Below are 23,209 nucleotides of genomic sequence, written 5' to 3' on the forward strand. Positions count from 1 at the left end.
TCTCCCATCATTGATGTTTCTATCTCTTCCTCTCTCTTCCTCTTTGAAATAAAAATGTATTTTTAAATCCTCATCTGAGGATATATTTATTGATTTTAGAAAGAGGAGGGGAGGGAGAGAGAACATCAATCATCAATGTGAGAGAGAAACATCAATTGGTTGCCTCTTGTACTCGCCCCAACCAGGGATTAAATCCAAAGCCTAGGTATGTGCCCTAAACCAAGAATCAAACCCATGCCCATCCAGTGTACGGGACAATGGCTCAATCAAGCCACACCAGCCAGGGCGAAAAAATGTTTTTGATAGATGTTTTCACAGAACCTATCCCTACCTTTTTGGCCAGAAAAGACTGACCCTTATAAAAATCCTTCTTGGTGAACTGGGATTATCACTATAATTTTACTAGAGGCCCAGTACACAAATTTGTGTATGGGTGGGATCCGGTCGGCCCACCCCCAATGGAGTGTTTGTATGTGTGTGTGTGTGGTGGGTCAATTGGGGGGGGGGTGGGGTGAGGGGCCAAGGGCAGTTGCCCCTAGTCAAACTCCCAGTTGAAGGAACAATTTGTATATTAGCCTTTTATTGTATAGGATTACCTTTTGGGGGGAAATGTTTTTTTGGACGTGAGGGTCAGCTGCCTATGTGCTCAAGCCATGCATGTATTCTATACGAGAGATAGACCGTTTTACAGGGCAATACAGGGTGATGTGAATATAATCTATCATCAACTGTATCTCACCCTGTAAACACTCCCTCTCCCAGCCCCACCTTTTTGCCTATGTCTACACTCCTGATTAGTTATTAGGCTCCCTTTCCAAAAAGCCTTACTCCCTAACATTTTGCTCTAAAAAGGGCAAAAGTGAAGGCTGCAAAAGAGAACCAGGTAACTTCACACACAGGTACTTTAAGTTATATATATGCTGTGGGAAACCCAAGCAAATGCTAATAGACATGAAAAAACTGTCACTTCATTTGTAACCAAAGAAGTGCAAATTAGTTAACCTATCAATTAATTAATAGAATTTAAAAATCTAGTGCTGGACAGGCATTCTCAATCATTGCTGGTGGCAACATACTGATGAGTCCTTTTTAGAAAGGAATCTGGCAAAATATATCAAAAATCTTACGAAGGTTTATGAAACACTTCGGGATATCCACCCCAGGAAAATAATCAACGATTCAGGCAGATTTTATAAAGATGTTCAACAGAACATATTAATGGGACAAAATTAGAAATAATCAACAGGAGAATGAGGTTAAATAGACAAAGGTACACTTATAAGACTGGTTTGGCTCACTGGATAGAGTGTCGGCCTGGGGACTGAGGGGTCCCAGGTTCGATTCCGGTCAGGGGCATGTACCTTGGTTGCGGGCACATCCCCAGTAGTGGGTGTGCGGGAGGCAGCTGGTCAATGCTTCTCTCTCGTCGATGTTTCTAACTCTCTATCCCTCTCCCTTCCTCTCTGTAAAAAATCAACAAAATATATATTAAAAAAAAAAAAGACTGAATTACATAGATATACTGACTTTATACTATGAGAAAATGCCATCAACAGTATTAAGTAATCAAGCCCTAAAACCTTGTAAAAAACTTATAGTATAAAAGTTTGTCACCCTGGCTGGTTTGGCTCAGTGGATAGAGCGTTGGCCTGCGGACTCAAGGGTCCCAGGTTCGATTCTGGTCAAGGGCATATACCTTGGTTGCGGGCACATACCCAGTAGGGAGTTTGCAGGAGGCAGCTGATCGATGTTTCTCTCTCATCGATGTTTCTAACTCTCTATCCCTTTCCCTTTCTGTAAAAAATCAATAAAAAATATATATATATATATTTTTTTTTTTTAAAATATATTTTATTGATTTTTTACAGAGAGGAAGGGAGAGGGATAGAGAGTTAGAAACATCGATGAGAGAGAAACATCGATCAGCCGCCTCCTGCACACCTCCTACTGGGGATGTGCCCGCAACCAAGGTACATGCCCTTGACCGGAATCGAACCTGGGACCCTTCAGTCCGCAGGCCAACGCTCCATCCACTGAGCCAAACCGGTCTCGGCAATAAAATATATTTTAAAAAAATAAAAGTTTGTCTTTAGGTAACTGGATCATGATTTTTCCTCAAGTTCTTCTATTTTCCATATTTTCTACAATGAGCATATATTATTTTTAACAATGTGCTATGTGCTTAAGAAGGAGGTAGAGAAAAGCATACAGGCTCCAGCAGCCTTCCAGCCTGCTGATTCAGTTCCAAATTTATGGTGGCTGTAGAACAATCTGACAATAAGAAAATAGTGTTTAGTTGAACTACTTGACACAAAGTGAACTGATCCCTTCTGATGAAACCTAGTGATGAAGGAAGAATTCATTTATAACAAAGAGCAAGAACTTATATTCGTAATCAGAAATAACAAAAACTAGTATTTAAAAACTGTTTCTAGCACACCAGCAGTGTGCTATACACATTTTAATCTCATTCATCTTCACATCAGGACATACTTACCACAGCCTCAACTGCGGGTGAACTGTCCCCTACCACCAATAAAGTGGAACACCTGTAGAAAGCCAAAATAAGAGGCGACACTCAGCAAGCAGAACATAAGCTCCACTGAACCCTGAATTCGTCTATGAAAGGCAAAGATATCCAGCAATTTAGAGGGGAAATTGACTTACTTTAAAGTCTTTGATTTGTTATCATTTTGGCCCAGCATGGGTCTTTCAATCTCCAGATCTCTGCGTCTAGAGAAACAAAGGAAGCAATGCTCTTTTTCAGATAAAATCATGACAACTCAGGTTATTTCCTGGTCATGAAAGCCAAATATTTCAGGGAATGTAAAAACTATCTTTCTCTCACTCCCGATGAGGGAAGGGGCCCTTATGCAGTTTGTTCACAAGTAGCCATCCTGAACAGTACAGAGCAGGAACAGGCTCCTAGCTCAACCCTGGAGGACTACGTGGGATGCTAAAGGAGGCAACCGTAAAACTCAACAGGAATGCTACTGAAATCCTCAAGTCCTAAGGGTATTTAATTTCCCAACTTGTTTATAAAGGAATAAATTCCTTTTAAGAGAAGGGGTATTTTTGGGGGGGGGCGGGGGGAAGATGTTTTCCTTGTGACTAACATAGTTATTGACTAAAAAGAATGAGGTTCTGTTCATGTGTTACTTTTACAAGATGTCAGCAAAGAGAAACTGAATCAAGGCCCAAGATTTCTATCATTTGTCCCCCCTACATGCACTTTTCTGTGCTACCTCAAATTGTGTGTTTTTATATGTGTACATAACTTTAGGTACTTTTAATCTCAAAACACGTAAAAACAACTGGTATTTGAACTTGCACAAAACAGCCTTCAGTTCATTCATTCTTCTTGATAGATGTTTTCCTGTCTAAAAGCCCTTCGTCTTCTCTTGTGGTAGGTAAAACAGCACAAAAACAATCCCATCACATATTAGAAGAAGCAGTTCATCTCCCCTGCCCCTCTCCCCTAAAAGTCCATTATGTTTTTAGACCTGGTCTGCATTTAAGTAAATAGGAAACAACTGTACCCGTTATAAGAACACAGGAAGAGCTGTAGGTTTTCTTGGTTGATATCTTGGGCAATATGGAGTCTGTAGGTTTGAATCAGGTCCAGGTTGGCCTGCAACTCTTCCTAGAACAATTGAAAGACGCAAGTAAACTTCTGAGTTACAGTATAAGCCTCCTGTGTTTGGTTTGCAGTATCAATGTCCGAAACCAAATCTCCCTGCCCATATTTGTACCAGACTGGTTCAGTGCTACATTCTGTGTTGGATGAGGCCACCAAAGGATCTGTGATGGAAAAGGGTGGTAGCCAACTCTAGGTCAAGCGCAAAAACTTGGGAATATGCTGAATAACACTACCTTCAGCTCAGTGGAAAACTGCCCTAGATTTGGATTCAAGTACTATCTGTGGAACTCAGGTCACCTAACCATTCTGAACCCATTTCCTTATTTGTGTTTTTTTCATGATCTACCATTTCTCATAAAAACAGAGACAATATCTGTAAAATGAAGATAGTAACCAGCTACAGGGCTGTTTTAAGGATTATATAAGAGAAGTTCTCTGAACTGTAAACTTAAAATAAATGAAAAGTAACATTTCTCTCACTAGCCATAAATCTCTTAATTAGCATAATTAATTTACCTATATCTTAACTGATATAACTAGTATATTACTATTTATATACTATCCTATCTAATAAAAGGGAATATGCTAATTGACCGCACACCATCACAAAGATGGTGGTGGCCACAGCCAATAAGGAGGGAATATGCTAATTGACTGTCCCACCCTCAAAGATGGCAGCACCCACAGCCAATAAGGAGCAAATATGCTAATTGACTGCCCCACCCTCAAAGATGGTGGTGCCCACAGCCACTAAGGAGGGAATATACTAATTGACTGCCATGCCCTCAAGGATGGCGGTGCCCATAGCCACAAGATGGCCAGTAGGGGAGGGCAGTTAGGAGCACCTGGGCCGGCAGGGGAGGGCAATTGGGGATGACCAGGCCTGCAGGGGAGGGCAGTTGGGGGTGACCAGGCCTGTAGGGAAGGGCAGTTGGGGGCAATTGGGCCGGCAGGGGAGCAGTTAGGCATCGATCAGGCTGGCAGGGGAGTTGTTAGGGAGTGATCAGGCTGGTAGGCTGAAGGAGTTAGGGGCAATCAGTCAGGCAGGCAGGCGAGCAGTTGGGAGCCAGCAGTCTCAGATTGTGAGGGGGATGTCCGGCAGTTGGACATCCCTTGAGGGGTCCCAGATTGGAGAGGGTGCAGACTGGGCTGAGGGACACCCCCCCCCCGCCAGTGCACGAATTTCGTGTACCGGGCCTCTAGTCATTTAATAATATACATTACAGAATTATATATTACATTCCATTTGATATCTTACTAAGTCAATTTATAATTTAATCTTATTACCAACACTATTAAAGGTATAAAATTCAAAAGAAACAAAATGGCATACACTGTAAGAAGTGAGTCTCCCTCCCTACTACCCATTGCCCAATGGTCCTTCTCTTGCTGGCCTTCTCAGAGACCATCAGAACAAGTTGCCAGATTCTTGGGTACATAAGCATATATGTACGCGCGCGCGCACACACACACACACACACACACACACACACACACACACACACACACACACCAGTAAGCAGTTTTAAGCAGAGGGAAAATGTTAGCATTGGAGGGAAAAAATGCATCAGGGATAGCAAGAGAGTCACTTATTCCAGGGCAGTGTGTAAAGGTCACCAGCAATCCTTGGGAGAGAAATAGAGATAAAGACATATGTTTGCCTTCTCACTGTCATATGGATGATGTGAGCCAAGAATACAGTTGGAAACTGACCAAATGGATCACAGTCTACCTGAAGCTGTAGTGCACTGGAATCACTGCAAGGAAACTTAGTCAATACTAAAGGTATTATAGTAAGAAAAATAAACAACAAATGAAGCATATAATAATTAGAGATGTAGTTATCTAGCCAGCTCCCCTTTGAAGGTTTGGAGAGGAACTTGAGTAGCAAAGTTGGAGATAAAAAAGGGAAGAAATGATACTGACATAAAAGAAGTAAAACTGACTTAAGTGCTAACAGCACTTACTAGGCAAAGCTGTTATGTATAAATTGCCCTCCACCGACCCACCTTTTAAAAAAACACAAATCGTTAGACTTACTATTTTACAACTGCTTTTCCACTTAAAGTATGGCAGGGGTCATTCCTTATTAGGACATTTGGAGCTGTCTCATTTATTAATACTACCTGTTTTCCCACAACCCTGGCTAGTACAAACGATCACTCTTTAATTTTTGCTAATGTGATAGATTGAAAAAGGGGGTATCACTGTGTTTTTTTTCTATTACTGAAGATGAGATTATTCATGTTTAAAAACCTTGTTTCCATTTCAAAGCAACAAAAGCAATACAAACATTCGCTTATTTGAATTTTAAATGAACTATTCAGCCTTATGACAACCCATTGTGTATGACCTTACATGTTTTTAATTAAACACACATTATGTATGTGACCAGCCGGCGTGGCCCAGTGGTTGAGCCTCAATATATGAACCAGGAGGTCATGGTTCGATTCCTGATCAGGGCACATCCCCGAATTGTGGGCTCGATCCCTAGTTGTGGGGCATGCAGGAGGCAGCTGATCAATGATTCTCTTTCATCATTGATGTTTCTATCTCTCTTCCTCTCCATTCCTCTCTGAAATCAATAAAAATATTAAAATAAAATACAGATTAGCCCTAACCGGTTTGGCTCAGTGGATAAAGCATCAGCCTGCAGACTGAAAGGTCCCAGGTTCGATTCTGGTCAAGGGCATGTACCTTGGTTGTGGGCACATCCCCAGTAGGAGTTGTGCAGGAGGCAGCTGATCGATGATTCTCTCTCATCGATGTTTCTGGCTCTCTATCCCTCTCCCTTCCTCTCTGTAAAAAGTCAATAAAATATATTTTACACACACAAAAAAATACAGTTTAAACACACATTATGTATATATTGTGAGGATGTTCCTGCTTTACAGAAATTATTAAAATTCTGGTCATGGCTTTCCCTATTTAAAATAGTGTTTCTAACATATTCAAATGAAAGACCCAAAGCCTCATTCTTCCATGCCAGGCACTGTTAGAAAACTTTAGAAGTAACTGCTTTCCCTAATCAACCTCTCTCACAGGTATCCTAGAAGTCTGCCTCCAGGTTACTTAATACCCCCGAAATATGTCTTATAATTTCTTTCTTATTGCTTTTGAGCAAACTATTCCCCATTCCTGGAATGATCTCCTTCCTCCCCAAATCTAAAATGTTGAATTTTATCCACCCTTCAAGACCCAGCTGGGATACTTTCTCTACCTTGAATCCCTCCCTGATCCCAAAATCAGAAGTAAACCTCTCCTGCCTTTGAATTACTCTAAGGTGCCTCACACTACCTCTTGTAAGGGACCCTGGGATGGTAGAAAGAGAAAAACTTCAGACTCAGGCACACCTGGCTTCAAGTCTCCTCCTAACATGTTACTAGCTGCTAACCTTGTGTAAACCAATTCATTCTTCACCTGTAAAGTGGGAATAATACCCATTATGAGATTATTAGACTGAATTTATTAATGTAGATGAAACATCTGAAATTTGAAGGTGCTCAATGAAATGTAGATCTTCCTACTTATCCCTTTTTACCTGTGCTATAAAATATATATATATATATCCTCTTCCCACAGGGTAAGCTCCTAGAGAACAAGGGCCATATCTTATATACCTTTGTCTATCCCAGTGCACTAAGAATGAAATTTTGCGAAGTCTGTGAACTGGTTTTTAAGGTCCACAGTCAAAACCAAACATGCTATGTCTTCAGAAAAGTAACTACACTACCCACCATTATGTAGTGCAAAGATCATGATATTTGAGAATTCTAAGTAAAGATGTTGGATTAAAATACAGTTTTACTCCTTCAAGAAAAATTTAAAAAATTATTTTTCAGTCATAAACTCATAAGAACAAAGATAAGAAAAATGAAAACAGCAATAACATTTTGAAAGTGGAAAAGCAGAAGGAAAGTAATCACTCATTTAGCAGACTCGATTAAGACTGCAAAGTGGCACAAAACCATAAAAATCCTAGAAGAAAATACAGGCAGTAAAATCATAGACATCTCACATAAGCAGAATTTTCACTGATACATCTCCTAGGCAAGAGAAACACAGGAAAAAAGGGGACTACATCAAACTAAAAAGTTTCTGCACAGCAAAAGAAACCATCATTAAAATGAAAAGGGAGGGAAAACCAAGATGGCGGTGTAGGTAAACACCTGTACTTACTGCCTCCCACAACCACATCAAAATTACAACTAAAATACAGAACAACCGTCATTCAGAACTGCCTGAAATCTGTCTGAATGGAAGTCCTACAACTAAAGAAGAAAAGAAGAAAGTGCATTGCCATAGCTGGTTTGGCTCAGTGGATAGAGCATCTGCCTGTGGACTGAAGGGTCCTGGGTTCGATTCCGGTCAAGGGCACATGCCTGGGTTGCGGGCTCGATTCCCAGTAGGGGGCGTGCAGGAGGTAGCCAATCAATGATTCTCTCTTATCACTGATGTTTCTATCTCTCTCGCCTTCTCCCTTCCTCTCTGAAATCAATAAAAATATAAATGTTAAAAAAAAGAAAGAAAGTGCATTAACATGGTAGGAGAGGTGGAAGTATGGAACAGGCTGGTCTGACACCACAAGTGGCATTTCTTTAATCAGGAGGGTTATCTCCAAGGCCTCCCATGAAAAGCAGGGGGTCCCAGCCCCACACCACACCCCAAGCCCAGGATTTCAGAGCTGGCAAGAGAAGTCCCCATAAACTTTGGGCTGTAAATTATGGTTTAGAGACATGGAGGTTGTTGAGTGACATGGAGGCTGCTGGATTCCCAGGTGTTCCTCTTAAAGGGTTGGCACACAAACTTACACTGTCCAGCTTCCTCTGAGTTCCAGTGCTGGGTGGTGGCTTTGGGGGAATCGGGGGGACATACGGGGAGGAACTGGACTGTATGGCATCTGGGCAGGAACTCAGGGAGGCAACTTTCTCCCAGAAAGGGGTGCTCACAGGGTCACTGTTCCTGTGCTGGGACTTCCCTGCCACAGAGCTGCCATCAGAGTAGCCCACACTGTTCTCTGCCCTGCTGATTCCCTGACACCCGGCCACATTCAATCTGCAGCCCCACCCAAGCTGTTTGCAGCTGCTTTTCCATATGAATCGCTGTCCTGGCTCAGACTTCAGACTTTGGTAAAAATCTCTTAAACAAGCAGCAACTGGAGTCAGCATGCCCCAAACCTATCAATAAAAGACCGAAGACCCCGCAGTAGCACCAGCCTACCTTGCTTCACAGCTGGGCCTCACCTGGGCACTTCCTACCCCAATACAAATAGCAGCAACCTGCAGATCTTTCTGTAGCTCCTGCCAGGTGGCCCTAGGCAGTGGCTGACTTTGCACCTCTCAGGAGGCCTGAACCTGTGCACCTGGTGGACAGCTTCAGGCCATAGCAGATTACAATTCTATACATCTACAAGTGACACATTCTAGGGGAAGACTTAGTGAGCACCAAAGCCCCACTGAAGCAAGTCCTGCTCCATTGGAATGTTTCCTGCATAGCATCTCTTTCATTGTAGATGCAGCTGGTCCTCACAGCCAATTGGCCTGGAGGCCAATTCCTCCCAGTGATGCCAATAGCAACCAAGGCTCAACTATAACAAAACTATGCACACAGCCCATACAGGGGCGTACCTAGAGTGTCCAGCTCATGTGACTGTGGAGGCTGAGCAACTGGGTCCTACAGGACACCTATTTCACAAGACTACCCTACCAATTTCGGGAGAATTAACAGCTCTATATAATACATATAAATAAACACAGGGAAGCAGTCAAAATGCAGAGACAAATATGTTACAAATGAAATGGAAGTAAGCAAGCTACTGGATACAGAATTCAAAACAATTCTGTTATAAGGTTACTCAAGGAACTTAATGAGAGCTTCAAGGGATTTAGTGAGACTTTCAAGGAACTAGGTGAGAATGTCAAAGACATATAAAAAAGAACAGTCAGAAATTAAGCATACATCAATTGAAATAAAGAATAATTTACATGTCTTAGCTGGCTTGGCTCAGTGGATAGAACACTGGCCTGCAGACTGAAGGGTCCCAAGTTTGATTCCAGTCAAGGGCACATGCTCAGGTTGTGGGCTTGACCCCCAGTAGGGGGTGTGCAGGAGGTAGCCAATCAATGGTTCTCTCTCATCATTGATGTTTCTATCTCTCTCTCCCTCTCTGAAATCAATAAAAATATACTTAGAAAAAAGAAAAAAAGAATAATTTACAGGGATTCAATAGTAAAGTAGAAGATTCCGAGAATCAAATCAATGATTTGGAATATGCAAAAGCAAAACACCCAATCAGAAGGGGGGAAAAAAACGAATCCAAAAATATAAAGACAGTGTAAGGCGTCTCTGGGATAATATCAAGTGTACCAACACTCACATTATGGGGGTACAGAAGGAGAAGAGAGCAAGATATTGAAAACCCATTTGAAGAAAAAAAATGACAGAAAACTTCCCCTATTTAGTGAAAGAAATAGACTTACATGTCCAGGAAGCACAGAGAGCCCCAAACAAGAATAACCCAAAGAGGCCCACACCAAACACATTATAATTAAAACTGGAGGCCTGGTACATGAAATTCATGCACTGGATCCTCTCAGCCCAGCCTGTGCCCTCTCGCAGTCTGGGAGCCCTCGGGTGATGTCCAACTGATGGCTTAGCTAAGGATGTCCAACTGATGGCTTAGGCCTGCGGGGAGCATCCTTAGTTCTGCTGTGGAGGCAGGAGAGGCTCCTGCTACTGCCGCTGCACTTACCAGCTGTGAGTCCAGCTTCTGGCTGAGCAGTGCTCCCATGTGGGAAGGCACTGACCCCTAGAGGGCAGCTCCTGCATTGAGTGTCTGCCCCCTGGTGGTCAGTGCACATCATAACGACCAGTCATTCTACAGTTCAGTTAATTTGCATATTAGTCTTTTATTATATAGGAGGCCAAAAATTAAAGACAAAAAGAGAATATTAAAAGCCCAGGTTGTGGGCTCAATCCCCAGTATGGGGTGGACACCAATGATTCTCTTTCAATCATTGATGTTTCTCTCTCTCCCTCTCCCTTCCTCTCTGAAATCAATAAAAATATATATATTTTAAAAATGGACAAAGAACTGGAATAGACAATTCTCAAAAGAGGACATAAAGATGGCCAAGAGACATATGAAAAAAGGCTCAATGGCACTAATCATCAACAAAATGCAAATTAAAACTAAAATGAGGTATCACCTCACACCTGCCAGAATGGCTACCATCAATAAATCAACAAACAAGTGCTGGTGAGGATGTGGAGAAAAGGGAACCCTAGTATACTGCTGGTGGGACTGCAGACTGGTACAGCCACTGTGCAACACAGTATAGAGCTTCCTCAAAAAATTAAAAATGGAACTGCATTTTGACCCAGCAATCCCACTTCTGGGAATATATCCTAAGAATCCTAAAACACCAATTCAAAAGAATATACTGGTATGCACCCCTGTGTGGGGCACGGCTACAGTGTTTTGGACAGGTTCAAGCCTTGGACTAATAAGAGGGCACAGTTCTCTCGTGGCCACATGCAAGTCCCAGCTTGGAGGGCAGAGCCTTCCCAGCACAATTATAGCCAACACCTATAATTGTAAGCTTGAACCTATGGTTCGAACATATGACCCCACGTGCCTGAGTGCAGGTGCATATAGTTGAGTAGGATTGAAACCCACAAGAATGCTGTAAACATCTTTTTCACATCCCTACTTTGCCTCGTGGCATCTACTATAAAATAAAGACAGGGCTTGTGGGCATTGGCGCTATCCATCAGAGGAGCAGCGTCCCACCGAGACCCAGCTTTCATTTTCTTGTCTGTCTTTTCTAAGCCTTTCATCGCCTCCACTCAGGGTCACTGAACCAGGCTGAGCTGGCATGGCACATAAGGCGCCCTGGGGCTGAGTATGCCATGGCTGTGCTGGCTTGCCATACCCCTGTGTTCATAGCAGCATTATTTACAATAGCTAAGATTTGGAAACAGCTCAAGAGCCCATCAGCAGATGAGTGGATTAAAAAGCTGTGATACATTTACACAATGGAATATGACATGGCTATAAAAAAGAAGGAGCTGCCCTAACCGGTTTGATTCAGTGGATTGAGCATCGGCCTGCGGACTGAAGGGTCCCAGGTTTGATTCTGGTCAAGGGTATGTACCTTGGTTTCAGGTACATCCCCAGTAGGGAGTATGCAGGAGGAGCTGATTGATGTTTTTCTCTCATCAATGTTTCTAACTCTCTACCCCTCTCACTCTCTCTTTCTCTCTGTAAAAAATCAATTTTACATATATATATATATATATATATATATATATATATATATATATATATATTTTTTTTTTTTTTTTTAAAGAAGGAGCTCATACCCTTTACAACAGCATGGATGAACCTGGAGATTATTATACTAAGTGAAATAAGCTAGTCAAAGAAAGACAAATACCAAATGATCTCACTTATATGTAGAATCTAATGGACAAAATCAACTGGTTAACAAAATAGAAACAGAGGCATGGATACATGGAACAGTCTGATTTAATAAATAAATGACATAATTAAAATACATGAAGCAAAGGCAAACAGAAATGAAGAAGAAACAGAGAATTCATCAGTAATAATAGTTGGCAACTTTAACACTAGATTGCCCAAGGAAGTCATTTTGACTGCTTTTTAATTTCAATTAGAAAAACAATTATGTATATAAGGACACAATGTCTTAGAATTTTGTGACTTTTTGTACAACATATAAATGTGTTTATTAATAATTGTAGTTACCTCCCCCTCCTTCATTTCCGGTATATATATATGTGTTATACCTATATTGCCCAAAAGCAGTCATTTTGACTGCTTGGGGAAATTTTAGACTCTTATTATTGAATTGAGTAAATTTCTTATATGACCAGTTCGGCTCTGTATTGAAATAACAGTTTTCATTTTTTTTCGATTACCATCACATGATAACATACAAGTACATGGTAAATTGTCGATACTTGATAAGTTGCAGTTGCTCAATAAGCTAAACTAGTACTTGTTATTCGAATCTTTATGCAGTGATACTTGTTCTAATAAGTTGTTTATTTTATTTCTTTTGCGCCCTAAATTCATGAAAGAAATGTCGAATAGAAGTGAGTTATTGGCCGAAACCGGTTTGGCTCAGTGGATAGAGCGTCGGCCTGCGGATTGAAAGGTCTCAGGTTCGATTCCGGTCAAGGGCATGTACCTGGGTTGCGGGCATATCCCCAGTAGGAGATGTGCAGGAGGCAGCTAATCGATGTTTCTCTCTCATCGATGTTTCTAACTCTCTATCTCTCTCCCTTCCTCTCTGTAAAAAATCAATAAAGTATATTTAAAAAAAAAAAAAAAAAAGAAGTGAGTTATTGGAAAAGCTAAGGAACATAAGTGAAGAGTGCTCCGATATTATTCTTTCACAATGCAGTCATTTTGACTGCTTTTGGGCAATATAGGTATATACTAAATTTCAGTCTTTCTAGTGTTAATATACCACTTTTAATTATGGATAAAACATGAGGCAGATGATCACAAGAAAATAGAAGAATTAAACAACACTATAAATCACCAGGCCTAACAGACATCTATAGGATCCTTTACTTAATAGCAGCAGAATGAATATATATTCTTTTCATGTGTACATGTAACATTCTTTAGGACAGACCATATGTTAGGACATAAAATAAGCCTTAATAAATTTGAAAAGCAATGAAACATTAAATATATCCTCTGACTATAATGGAGTGAAATGAGGAAAAATCTTAAATACATAACTGGACTTCCACCTTCAGAAACTATAGAAAGAAGAGGAAACTTAAAGCAAGCAAAAGAAAGAAAAGAATAAGATTAGAGTAGAAATAAATAAAATAGAGAATAGAGAAAGAATGGAGAAAAGTATGTGAAACCAAAAGTTGGTCAGCTAAGACTGACCAGCAAAAACAGAGATAAGACTCAAATCACTAAAAACAGGAATGAAAGAGACATTACTGTCAGCTTTACAGAAATAAAAATAATTATTAAGGGACTATTATGAATAATTACATGTCAACAAATTAGATAACCTAGATGAAATGAACAAATTCCTAGAAAGATATAAACCACCCATCTAAAGAAGAAATAAAAAAATGTGACTTGATCTATAACAAGAGATTAAATTAGTAACATAAAAACTTTCCATTAAGAAAGCTTTGGTCCAGATGGCTTCAATGTGAATTCTACCAAATATTTAAAGAAGAATCCACAGTAATCCTTCCCAAATTCTTACAAAAAGTAAGAGAACAGTTTTCAGCTCATTCTATATGGGCAAGTACTACCTTAATACCAGACAAAGGCATCATAGGAAAATTACAGACGGATATTCTTTCTGACTATAGACACACACACACACACACACACACACACACACACACACACAAAATACTCGCAAACCAAATGTAACAACATATAAAAAGTATTACATTATACACTATGAACAAATAGCATTTATCCAAAAAATTCAAGGTTAGTTCAACATACCAAAAAATAAATAAATGTAATATTGAAGCATCTATCTTATATAAAAACTGCTGTTTGAAAATTCCTGTGTGACTTCGCCCAGAATTATAGAGACATTTTTCTCTGGGCCCGTGCATAATAGTAATGATAATGATAATAATAATAAATGTAACTCCATCTCTCTAAGCACTGCTTGATCTTCTCGGTCTTCTGTAACAATATGCCGTATTAAAAGAATAAAGCACAGGAGTCACACGTATAGCTCAACAGACACAAAAAAGCATCTGACAGAACCCAACACACTTTCATGATAAAAGGACTCAATAAACCAGGAACAGAAGAGAACTTCCTCTACCTAATACAGGGCATCTATGAAAAGCTCATAGCTAACAACATACTTAATAATGAAAGACTGAATACTTCCCCTGAAGATCAGAAACAAGACAAAGATATCTACTCTCATCACTTCTATTCAACATTGTACCAGAGGTTCTAGTTATGGCCTAGAAAGTTCTGTTTAGGCAAAAAAAGAAATAAAAGGTATCCATACTGGAAAGGAAGATGTAAAACCAAGTCTATCTGCAGATGACATGTTTTTGTATATAGAAAATCCTAAGGAATTCATAAAAAGAGGTCAAGCTAATAAATAAGTTCAGCAAGGTTGAAGGATATAAGACCAATATACAAAAATTAATTGTATTTAGGTTTATTCGCTGGAAATAATTAAATACAAGGTCCTTGAACTGGTAGACTACAGGCTTGGGTAGTAGGTGATATACCATGCTGAAAACAGGAGGGTTTAGTGAAAGTTTAAAGCCTGAATGTTGAGGCCCTGTCTTTTTCTGCATTTGGGTGCAAAAATACTAATGTGTCAGGCGTGCAATCTCAAAGTTTATCTGAGAAATCTGATTAATCCTGCAGAAAAGATCTAAAGGTATCGACATCAAGTTGGAATTTAGGATTTTCTCCCTGTTTCTGGGCTATGCGGTTCTTTCCGGGCTACACTGTAGCAATTTGAGTTTTGAGCATCTCCTTCTGCTTGAACTCTTTGGGGACAGAATCTATGAGGAACTTCTAGTCTGTGACTAGACTTCCAGTGGACGCACCAAAGAAGCTTAACTCACCCTTGACCCCAGAGTTTTCTCAGATGCCTGGTGAAGAAGATTCAGCTGGCACTCAAGCTGTCTCAGAAGTACTAGCAAAGAAACTTAGTAACTTATCTCTCAACCCTAGTACCAAATTCCCTTCCCTTCCACCAAAATGTTCAACCAAAAAGCAGGACAGAGAAAAAAACTTAAAGGGGTCTGGACTGGGGGCTGAGTCAAGTCATGCTCTACAAGAGGAGACAGGGAGTGAGGATCGTGGCAAGTGTTTGGAAAGAAAGGATGCAAAGGCTGATTAAAGTTATGACATACCACACCATGTGTCTGCTTAAAAAAACCCCAGAGGAGAGGGAACTTGAGGTTCAATCAAGAAGCCAAAGATCTACATGTAGCTGTAGTTATTGCCTATTACATGGAGATCCTTCTGATATTATCATTGAGAATTATGATTTAGCTATAAACTTTATTGTTTATTATTTGAGTTGTAACAAAATTTTGGATGTGCTATTTCAATTTTTAGTAGAAAATGTGTGTATAGGGCATCTTATTAAAATTTGAGGCATATCTGAGACAGTAAGAAAAACAAATAAATAAAGGTATTGACATTAGGGTTCCCCAAGGAAATGGCCCAGTCTGATCACCCACAGTGATAAGCCTCACCTGCAAACAGGCCGTTTAATAATCCACCCTTACTAAATGTGGACAGCCAGCCAATGGGATCAGTAGCCATTTGGGAAAAGCACCTGTGACAGTTAATCAATTTCTGGTTTCTCAACCTCAGATCTCCAATTCTTCGTAATACAGAAGATAGGCTGCATAAACACTTTCCCTCTGCCAGTCCTTTTTAAAAAATTTAGCACAGGAGCCAGTAGCTTAAGGTGTCAGGAACTTTCACAGACCAGCTGTAGTCACACCCTCAGTCCACACTCTCTCCACCCAACTGCAGTTTCTGTATAGCAGCTCAGATCTTATTTTAGACAAATGTCTCCCCCATATGGTAAGTGGCTCTAGGGACCAGTTATGGCTCTCATACTCTGGCGAATTTCTTCACTAGTGGCTGGCTGTGTTTTCTGTGGAAACCATGCCTCCTTCAAAGAAGCATGACTTTCCACCTTGGTGGTGGAGGCTCAACTAAGTCAGTTCCTTCAGTGTCCACGCTCCCTCAGCCTAGAAGTAGCAGCTACTTTTAGATCCTTTGGAGTCTTCTTTTACCCCTCTGAGAAATTAACCATCTTTTAGTAGTTAACAATATTTTATTTAAATTTTCTTTGCTCAAAGTATGTGCTTGCTGTCTCCTAACCAGATCTCATTAGAAAGAGCCCGCGGATGGAAAGTGTGACCTGAAGACTGCTGAGGTGTCACCAGGAAACTCTGACTTATGTACTAAATTAAAAACAAAAGGGCCAGACCCTGGAAAGGAAGTGCTTTCCTCCCATTGTCACCTTGCAGTGTCCCTCCCATGTCCTTTATTGATAAATTTTAACACCATCAACTGGTAAAGAAGAAATGCTGGACAGAAAAAGAATGCAGTCATGTCTCAGCACTAAATAATATTTACATAGGATGACAGTATAAATACTAGAAATTGATCTAATCCAAGTTATGTTACATTGGGAGGATGGAATGGTGGAAATACAAATGTGTGTCACAGGACCAAGTAAGTAGGAGAGAAAAATCATCTTCCATAATGGAATGCCAAAAGAAAATGCCTATAGCTAAAAACTCAACAAGTGGAAATATATGCATATTTAAAGAGGTAGGCAAAGGGAATTGAGTGCATATATCCAACAAGAGATGTATGAGATAGTTCATAGCAGCTTTTTATTCATTACTAACAACACACCCCAAACAAAACTAGACATAACCCAAATGTTCATAGGAACATTTGTGGTACTAAAACACAATGGACTGCTACACAGTAATAAAAAGAATTACTGATAAACAGAATGGCATGGATGAATCTCAAAGACAATATATTAAAGAAGACAACAGATCCAGACTAGGTACAATGTGATTCCATTCATATTACACATTGCGGACGGATCACGAGAATTCTTGTGTTTTCTGTTCTAAGGCTTGTGGCCAATCACGAGAATTCTTTAAAAAGATATTAGCTTGTAAGAACACGTAATAAATAACTTCAAAATGCAATGGGTATTTAATTTTAAAGCGTGCCTTTAACATTTATGTAAAACATTTTTTGTACTCATTCAACAGAAACTTATCTGGCCACTGGGTAAAGCTAGCAATAAAACTACTGGTCCACAATTGCCTGTTAAATTCAAGAACAGGCAAACTAACCTTTAGAGCTAACAGGATAGTGAATAACTTGTTTGGGGAGGGGTATTAGTGAGTAGGAAAAGGTAACAGAGAACTTTTTGGGATGATGAAAATATTTTATATCTTGATTTGGTGGTGGTTATATAAGAGTATCCTATATCCCTCGCCAGTTTGGCTCACAGGATAGAGTGTTGGCCTAGGGACTGAAGGGTCCCAGGTTCGATTCAGGTCACGGGCACCAAAAAAAAAAAAAAAAGAGTATCCTATCTAATAAAAGAAAACATGGTAACTGGCGTACGACTGCTACCCTTCCCATTGGCTAATCAGCGAGATATGCAAATTAACTGACAGCCAAGAGGGCAGCAGGCAGCCAGGCAGCTTGAAACTAACATGAGGCTTGCTTACTTCAGTGACGGAGGACTCCAACGTTCCCAGCCTGCCTTGCCCGCCTCTGAGCCTGCAGTCTGAAACATTGTAACAAATATAGAAGATAAACAAAACCCCAGAAACCAGCTTTCAGTGAGCCGGGATCTCAGAGCTGGAGTTGATACAGTGTCTCGATTATAGAACCCAGCAGAGGCCTCAGAGCTGGAGCCAGAGCTAAAGCTGGCCCAGAATAAAAAAAAAAGAAAAAAAGGAGCAGTTGGAAGCTTCAGTCACCCGCGAGCCTGAAAACAGCCCTCAGCCCCTCACCCAGACTGGCCAGGCACCCCAGTGGGGACCCCCACCCTGAAGGGTGTGTGACCAGCTGCAAACAGCCATCATCCCCTCACCCAGGCTGGCCAGGCACCCCAGTGGGGACCCCCACCCTGATCCAGGACACCCTTCAGGGCAAACCAGCCAGCCCCCACCCATGCACCAGGCCTCTATGCTATATAGTAAAAGGGTAATATGCCTCCCAGCACTGGGATCAGCGGAGCCGTGAGGCCTCCTGGCACTGGGATCAGCGTGACAGGGGGCAGCACCCAAACCCCCTGATCGGCCCTGCTCTGTGTGTGACAGGGTGCGGCACCCCAACCCCCCCCCCACGGGCCCTGCTCTGTGTGTGACGGGGTAGAGCCATAACCTCCCCATTGGCCCTGCCCTGAGTGTGAGAGTGGCGGCGCCTCAACCCCCTGATCGGCCCTGCTCTGTGGGTGATAGAGGGCACCCCCCTCCCCCCCCCACGGGCCCTGCTCTGTGTGTGACGGGGTAGAGCCATAACCTCCCTATCAGCCCTGCCCTGAGTGTGACAGTGGCAGCGCCCCAACCCCCTGATCGGCCCTGCTCTGTGGGTGATAGAGGGCGGCGCCCCAACCCGCTGATCCGCCCTGCTCTGTGTGTGACAGGGGACAGTGCCCCAACTCGCCTATCGGCCCTACTCTGTGAGTGACAGGGGGGAGCTCCTCAACCCCCTGATGGGCCCTGCTCTGTGTGTGACAGGGGGGAACTCCCCAACCCCCTGATCGACCCTGCTCTGTGCATGACAGGGTACGGAGCCCCAACCCCCCTGATGGGCCCTGCTGTGTGCATGACAGGGGGCAGCGTCCCAACCTCCCCATCGACCCTGCCTTGAGTGTGACAGGGGGCGGTGCCCCAACCCCCTAATCGGCCCTACCCTGAGCGTGACTGAGGGTGGCATCGCAACCTCCCAATCCGCCCTGCTTTGTGCATGACAGGGGGCGGTGCCCCAACTCCCCAATCGGCCCTGCTCTGAGCCTGACCAGGGGCTGCACCTAGGGATTGGGCCTGCCCTCTGCCACCTGGGAGCAGGCCTAAGCCAGCAGGTCGTTATCTCCGGAGGGGTCCCAGACTGCTAGAGGGCACAGGCCAGGCTGAGGGACCCCCCTCCCCTCCGAGTGCACAAATTTTTGTGCACCAGGCCTCTAGTCCTATATAATAAAAGTCTAATATGTTAAGTGTCCAGTCGTCTGGTCCCCTGTTCAACCAATCAGAGCATAATATGCTAATGATATGCTAAGGCTGCTCAACTGCTTGCTATGACGTGCACTGACCACCAGGGGGCAGACAGTCAACCAGTCAATCAGTCACTATTATGTGCACTGACCACTAGGGGGCAGATGCTCTGATTGGTAGGTTAGCTTGCTGCCAGGGATGGGGACTGAGCATCGATCGGGACTGAGTGAGATGGGCTGGACACGCCCTGGAGCACTCCCATGGTGGTCCCTCCTCGGCCCTGATTGTGCACCAGTGGGGTCCCTTGGCTTGGCCTGTGCCCTCTCTCAATCTGGGACCCCTTGGGGGATGTCAGAGAGCCAGTTTCGGCTGGATCCTGGAGGCCAGGCAGAGGGACTCCACTGGTGCATGAATTTGTGCACTGGGCCTCTAGTATGTATATAAGTCAATGAGATGTACTTATGATTTTTTCCCTTTATGTAAACTATACTTCAACTAAAAAGAAAGCGATATGGAGGCAAAGCCCAAAACAGCCAAAAGAATCTAAGAAGCAGGAAATAGAATGGATGGCATATCCTTTGTAATAAACTCTGTAGAACTTCTCTACTCTAAAGATATGTAAATTTGTAACTTTGATAAAATATATACTCTAAGTAGCAGAAAGCCCAGACGGTGTGGCACAGTGATTGAGTGTGAACCCATGCAGTCAGAGCACATGCCCAAGTTTCAGGCTTAATCTCCAGTACGGGGCATGCAGGAGGCAGTGATAGATTTTTCTATCTCTCTATTCCTCTTCCTTCCTCTCCCTCTAAAATCCATAAACACATATTTTAAAAAATAAAAAGATTATTAACTTTGGAGTTAATCTGACCTGGATTTAAACCACTTCTATCTGGATAATAGTGGCAAGTTATGTTCCCTCTCTGGCCTTCAGTTTCTCCACCTTAAAATAAATCTAATAGAACTATGTGAAAAATAACTGAGTTTGTACCTTAAAGTACTTATCAAAGTGCTTTACACATAACGAGTACTCACTAATGCTAGTTTTCTCCCCATCTACCATTTTCCTTCCAACACAGAGACTACAGTTGAGAGTATATTACTCTTATTTTTTCTCATTTCCCCATTCCAGATACCTCAGTTTTCCAACCTTATTGCTCTTTATTCCCTCACTCCTTCCTAGGTCACCTGTGATACTGGGATTTATAATAAGAAACATATTATTGGTCTACATTCTGTCCCTGGCACAGAGCTCCTAAGCCCTAGGAATTTCAGAAGTAAAAAGAGCAAGTAATGTGTACTGTTATGTTAATAAAGTGACTAAGAAAGCCCCTAAGTAATTTCTGGATGGGGGCTGGTTGTCAGGGAAACCAACCTAGTGAACTTTTAGTCTCACCCCCAGACCTATGGGGAGAGAGGTGGGGACTAGAGATCGAGCTCCATAGATAATGACAAATGATTTAATCAATCACAACTGCAATGAAGCCTTCATAAAACCTTAAAAAGACAAGGTTCAAAGAGCTTCCAGGTTTGTGAACATGTGGAGGTTCTGAGAGAGTGGCAAGTTCTGAAGAAGGTATGGAATTTCCACTTACCATGCCCTATGCATTTCTTCCACCTGACTATACCTGAGTTATATATATCCTTTAAAAATAAACCAGTAACCAAGAAACTAAAATATTTCTCTGAGTTCTGTGAGCTGCCCTAACAAATTAATTGAACTCAAGGAGGGGTTGTTGGAACCTATGACCTGGTCCATCAAAAGCATGGGGGACAACCTAGACTTGTGTCTGGTGTCTGCAGTAGGGGTGAAGAGGGGCGGTAGTGCAGTTTGCAGGACTGATCCCTTAACCTGTGAGATCTGACGATATCTCCAGGCAGATAGTGTCATAATTAAGTTGAATTGCTGGTGGTGTAGAAAAAACACACACTGTAATTTGCTGTCAGAATTGTATTTTTCAATTCACTTCTCTCTCTGAAAAGAGAACTGGGACCCCTCTCTCTGTTATTCATGTAATTTCCTCTGGAGACTTCAGTTTCCTCACCAGTAAAACATGGGAATTGAACAAGACAACCTCTAAGGTTCTTTTAGCATTAACATTTCTAGGTTTCTTTTTTCTCTGAAATTTCTATTTCTGTGAAGCCTTTCCCAGACCTACTTATGGCTCTAAAGATATTTGGTGAGGCACGTGATGTTGTCAAACATTTACAGATGGCATGCTGCTTACAGGGAGCAAGTGTGTGGGAGGGTGAGAGGGCTGCCTTCACTCATCTCTCTCCAAATGCCAAGAGCCATGTGGCATTGAGTTACCTTTTTCTTAAAACTGGACTTTCCTGGGTCACATGCATCTCACACTGCACTAGAAGTGTCACCACTAGGATCAGGTGAATTCTAAGCCACCCCTTCTTTCCTGAGGTAAACCCCTTCTTTGCATGCAAGTCAATAAACATAGCTCTCCTACCTGGAATAGGCACTTACCTGCCCAAAGTGATGAGCCAAAATAATGTCCACAACATTGGTTGTCAAGCCTGAGAGCTAAAAAGAAAAATCTGTGTCAAAGGTGTAAGTATATGAACAAATTTATCAAGCTGTCCACTTAAAATCGGTGCAATGTACTGTATATATATTATTCTTTAACAAACAAAACCACAACTCAGTGTCACATATTTTCTTTAAAATATGTTTTTGTTTTTTTTTTATTTTTAGAGAGAGAAAGAGGGAGGGGGAGAGAGAGATAGAAACATCAATGATGAGAAAAAATAATTGACCAGCTACCTCCTGTATGCCCCCAATTGGGGATTGAACCCGGAATCCGGGCGTGTGCCCTGACTGGGAACCAAACCAGCAATCTCTTGGTTCCTGGGTTGACGCTCAACTACTGAGCCACACCAGCCAGGCTCACATATTTTTCATGAGATGGTGCTTTCAATACACATGAAAACAAGAAATAAGTCAGGAAAAAATGAAGTGTCTTCCAGAGTAATAATATAATCTTATTTGAAGTTAGCAGCTGGAAGAAATGGGGCCATAACTTCTTTGAAAACTTAAGACCAAGAAGTCACAGCTATTAGTTACTTCATTCCTGCCTGTACTTCTGTATTTACACTGGATTTATGGATAATAAAAATCGACTTACAACCACTCTCAAGCCATCCAAGAGAGAGAAACAAATTTCTTTCTTTCAGTTTTTGTCTTCATTTCAGGGAGTGAGAGGAAACTGTTATGTTTACTGAATGTTCTTGCATTTTGAACATTTTTCTCCTAATTTTCTCTACTTCAAAACGATACTTATCCCATTTATCTGTCTGGTTGTTGTTGAGATTGTTTATATTTGTAAGGTCATTAGCATATCCTGTAGCTTCCTATCTCTAAAAGATATTAGATAGAATTCTATCTAGATAGCAAATACCTTCATTTTTCAGATAGCTAACATGACAATGCACACATCTTTAGCACAGGTTAAACTATTTGGGTTCATTGAAGAGAGTGACTCATTCATTAATTTCACTCATTAAAAGAGTGAAAATGTGCTCTAGCTGATTTGGCTCAGTGGATAGAGCATCAGCTTGAAAGGTCCCGGGTTCAATTCCAGTCATGCATGTACCTCGGTTGCAGGTTCCCCGGCCCTGGTCAGGAGGCAACCAATCAATGTGTCTCTCTCACATTGATGTTTCTCTGTCTCTCCCTCTCCCTTCCTCTCTCTCTAAAAAATCATTGGAAAAATATCCTTGGGTGAGGATTAACAACGACGAGTGAAAATGTAAACTACAGATTAGGAGAAGAGATTTACA

At 41.8% G+C, this 23,209-nt stretch overlaps 1 protein-coding gene across 9 annotated transcripts in view; it reads right to left on the reverse strand.

The window, feature by feature from the left end:
* NDRG3 (NDRG family member 3) overlaps positions 1–23,209 on the reverse strand; it is an 83,103-nt gene that overhangs the window by 10,450 nt on the left and 49,444 nt on the right. For all 9 annotated transcript variants that reach the window (XM_059706062.1, XM_059706065.1, XM_059706059.1 and 6 more), the window contains 4 exons: positions 21,897–21,953; positions 3,540–3,643; positions 2,668–2,733; positions 2,498–2,549 (listed from right to left, as the gene is read on the reverse strand). In XM_059706062.1, the coding sequence (XP_059562045.1) occupies positions 2,498–2,549; positions 2,668–2,733; positions 3,540–3,643; positions 21,897–21,953 (279 nt within the window). The remainder of the gene's footprint in view (positions 1–2,497; positions 2,550–2,667; positions 2,734–3,539; positions 3,644–21,896; positions 21,954–23,209) is intronic.

The sequence above is a fragment of the Myotis daubentonii genome, chromosome 8 (genome assembly GCF_963259705.1).
Source record: "Myotis daubentonii chromosome 8, mMyoDau2.1, whole genome shotgun sequence".
Classification (NCBI taxonomy): Eukaryota; Metazoa; Chordata; class Mammalia; order Chiroptera; family Vespertilionidae; genus Myotis; species Myotis daubentonii.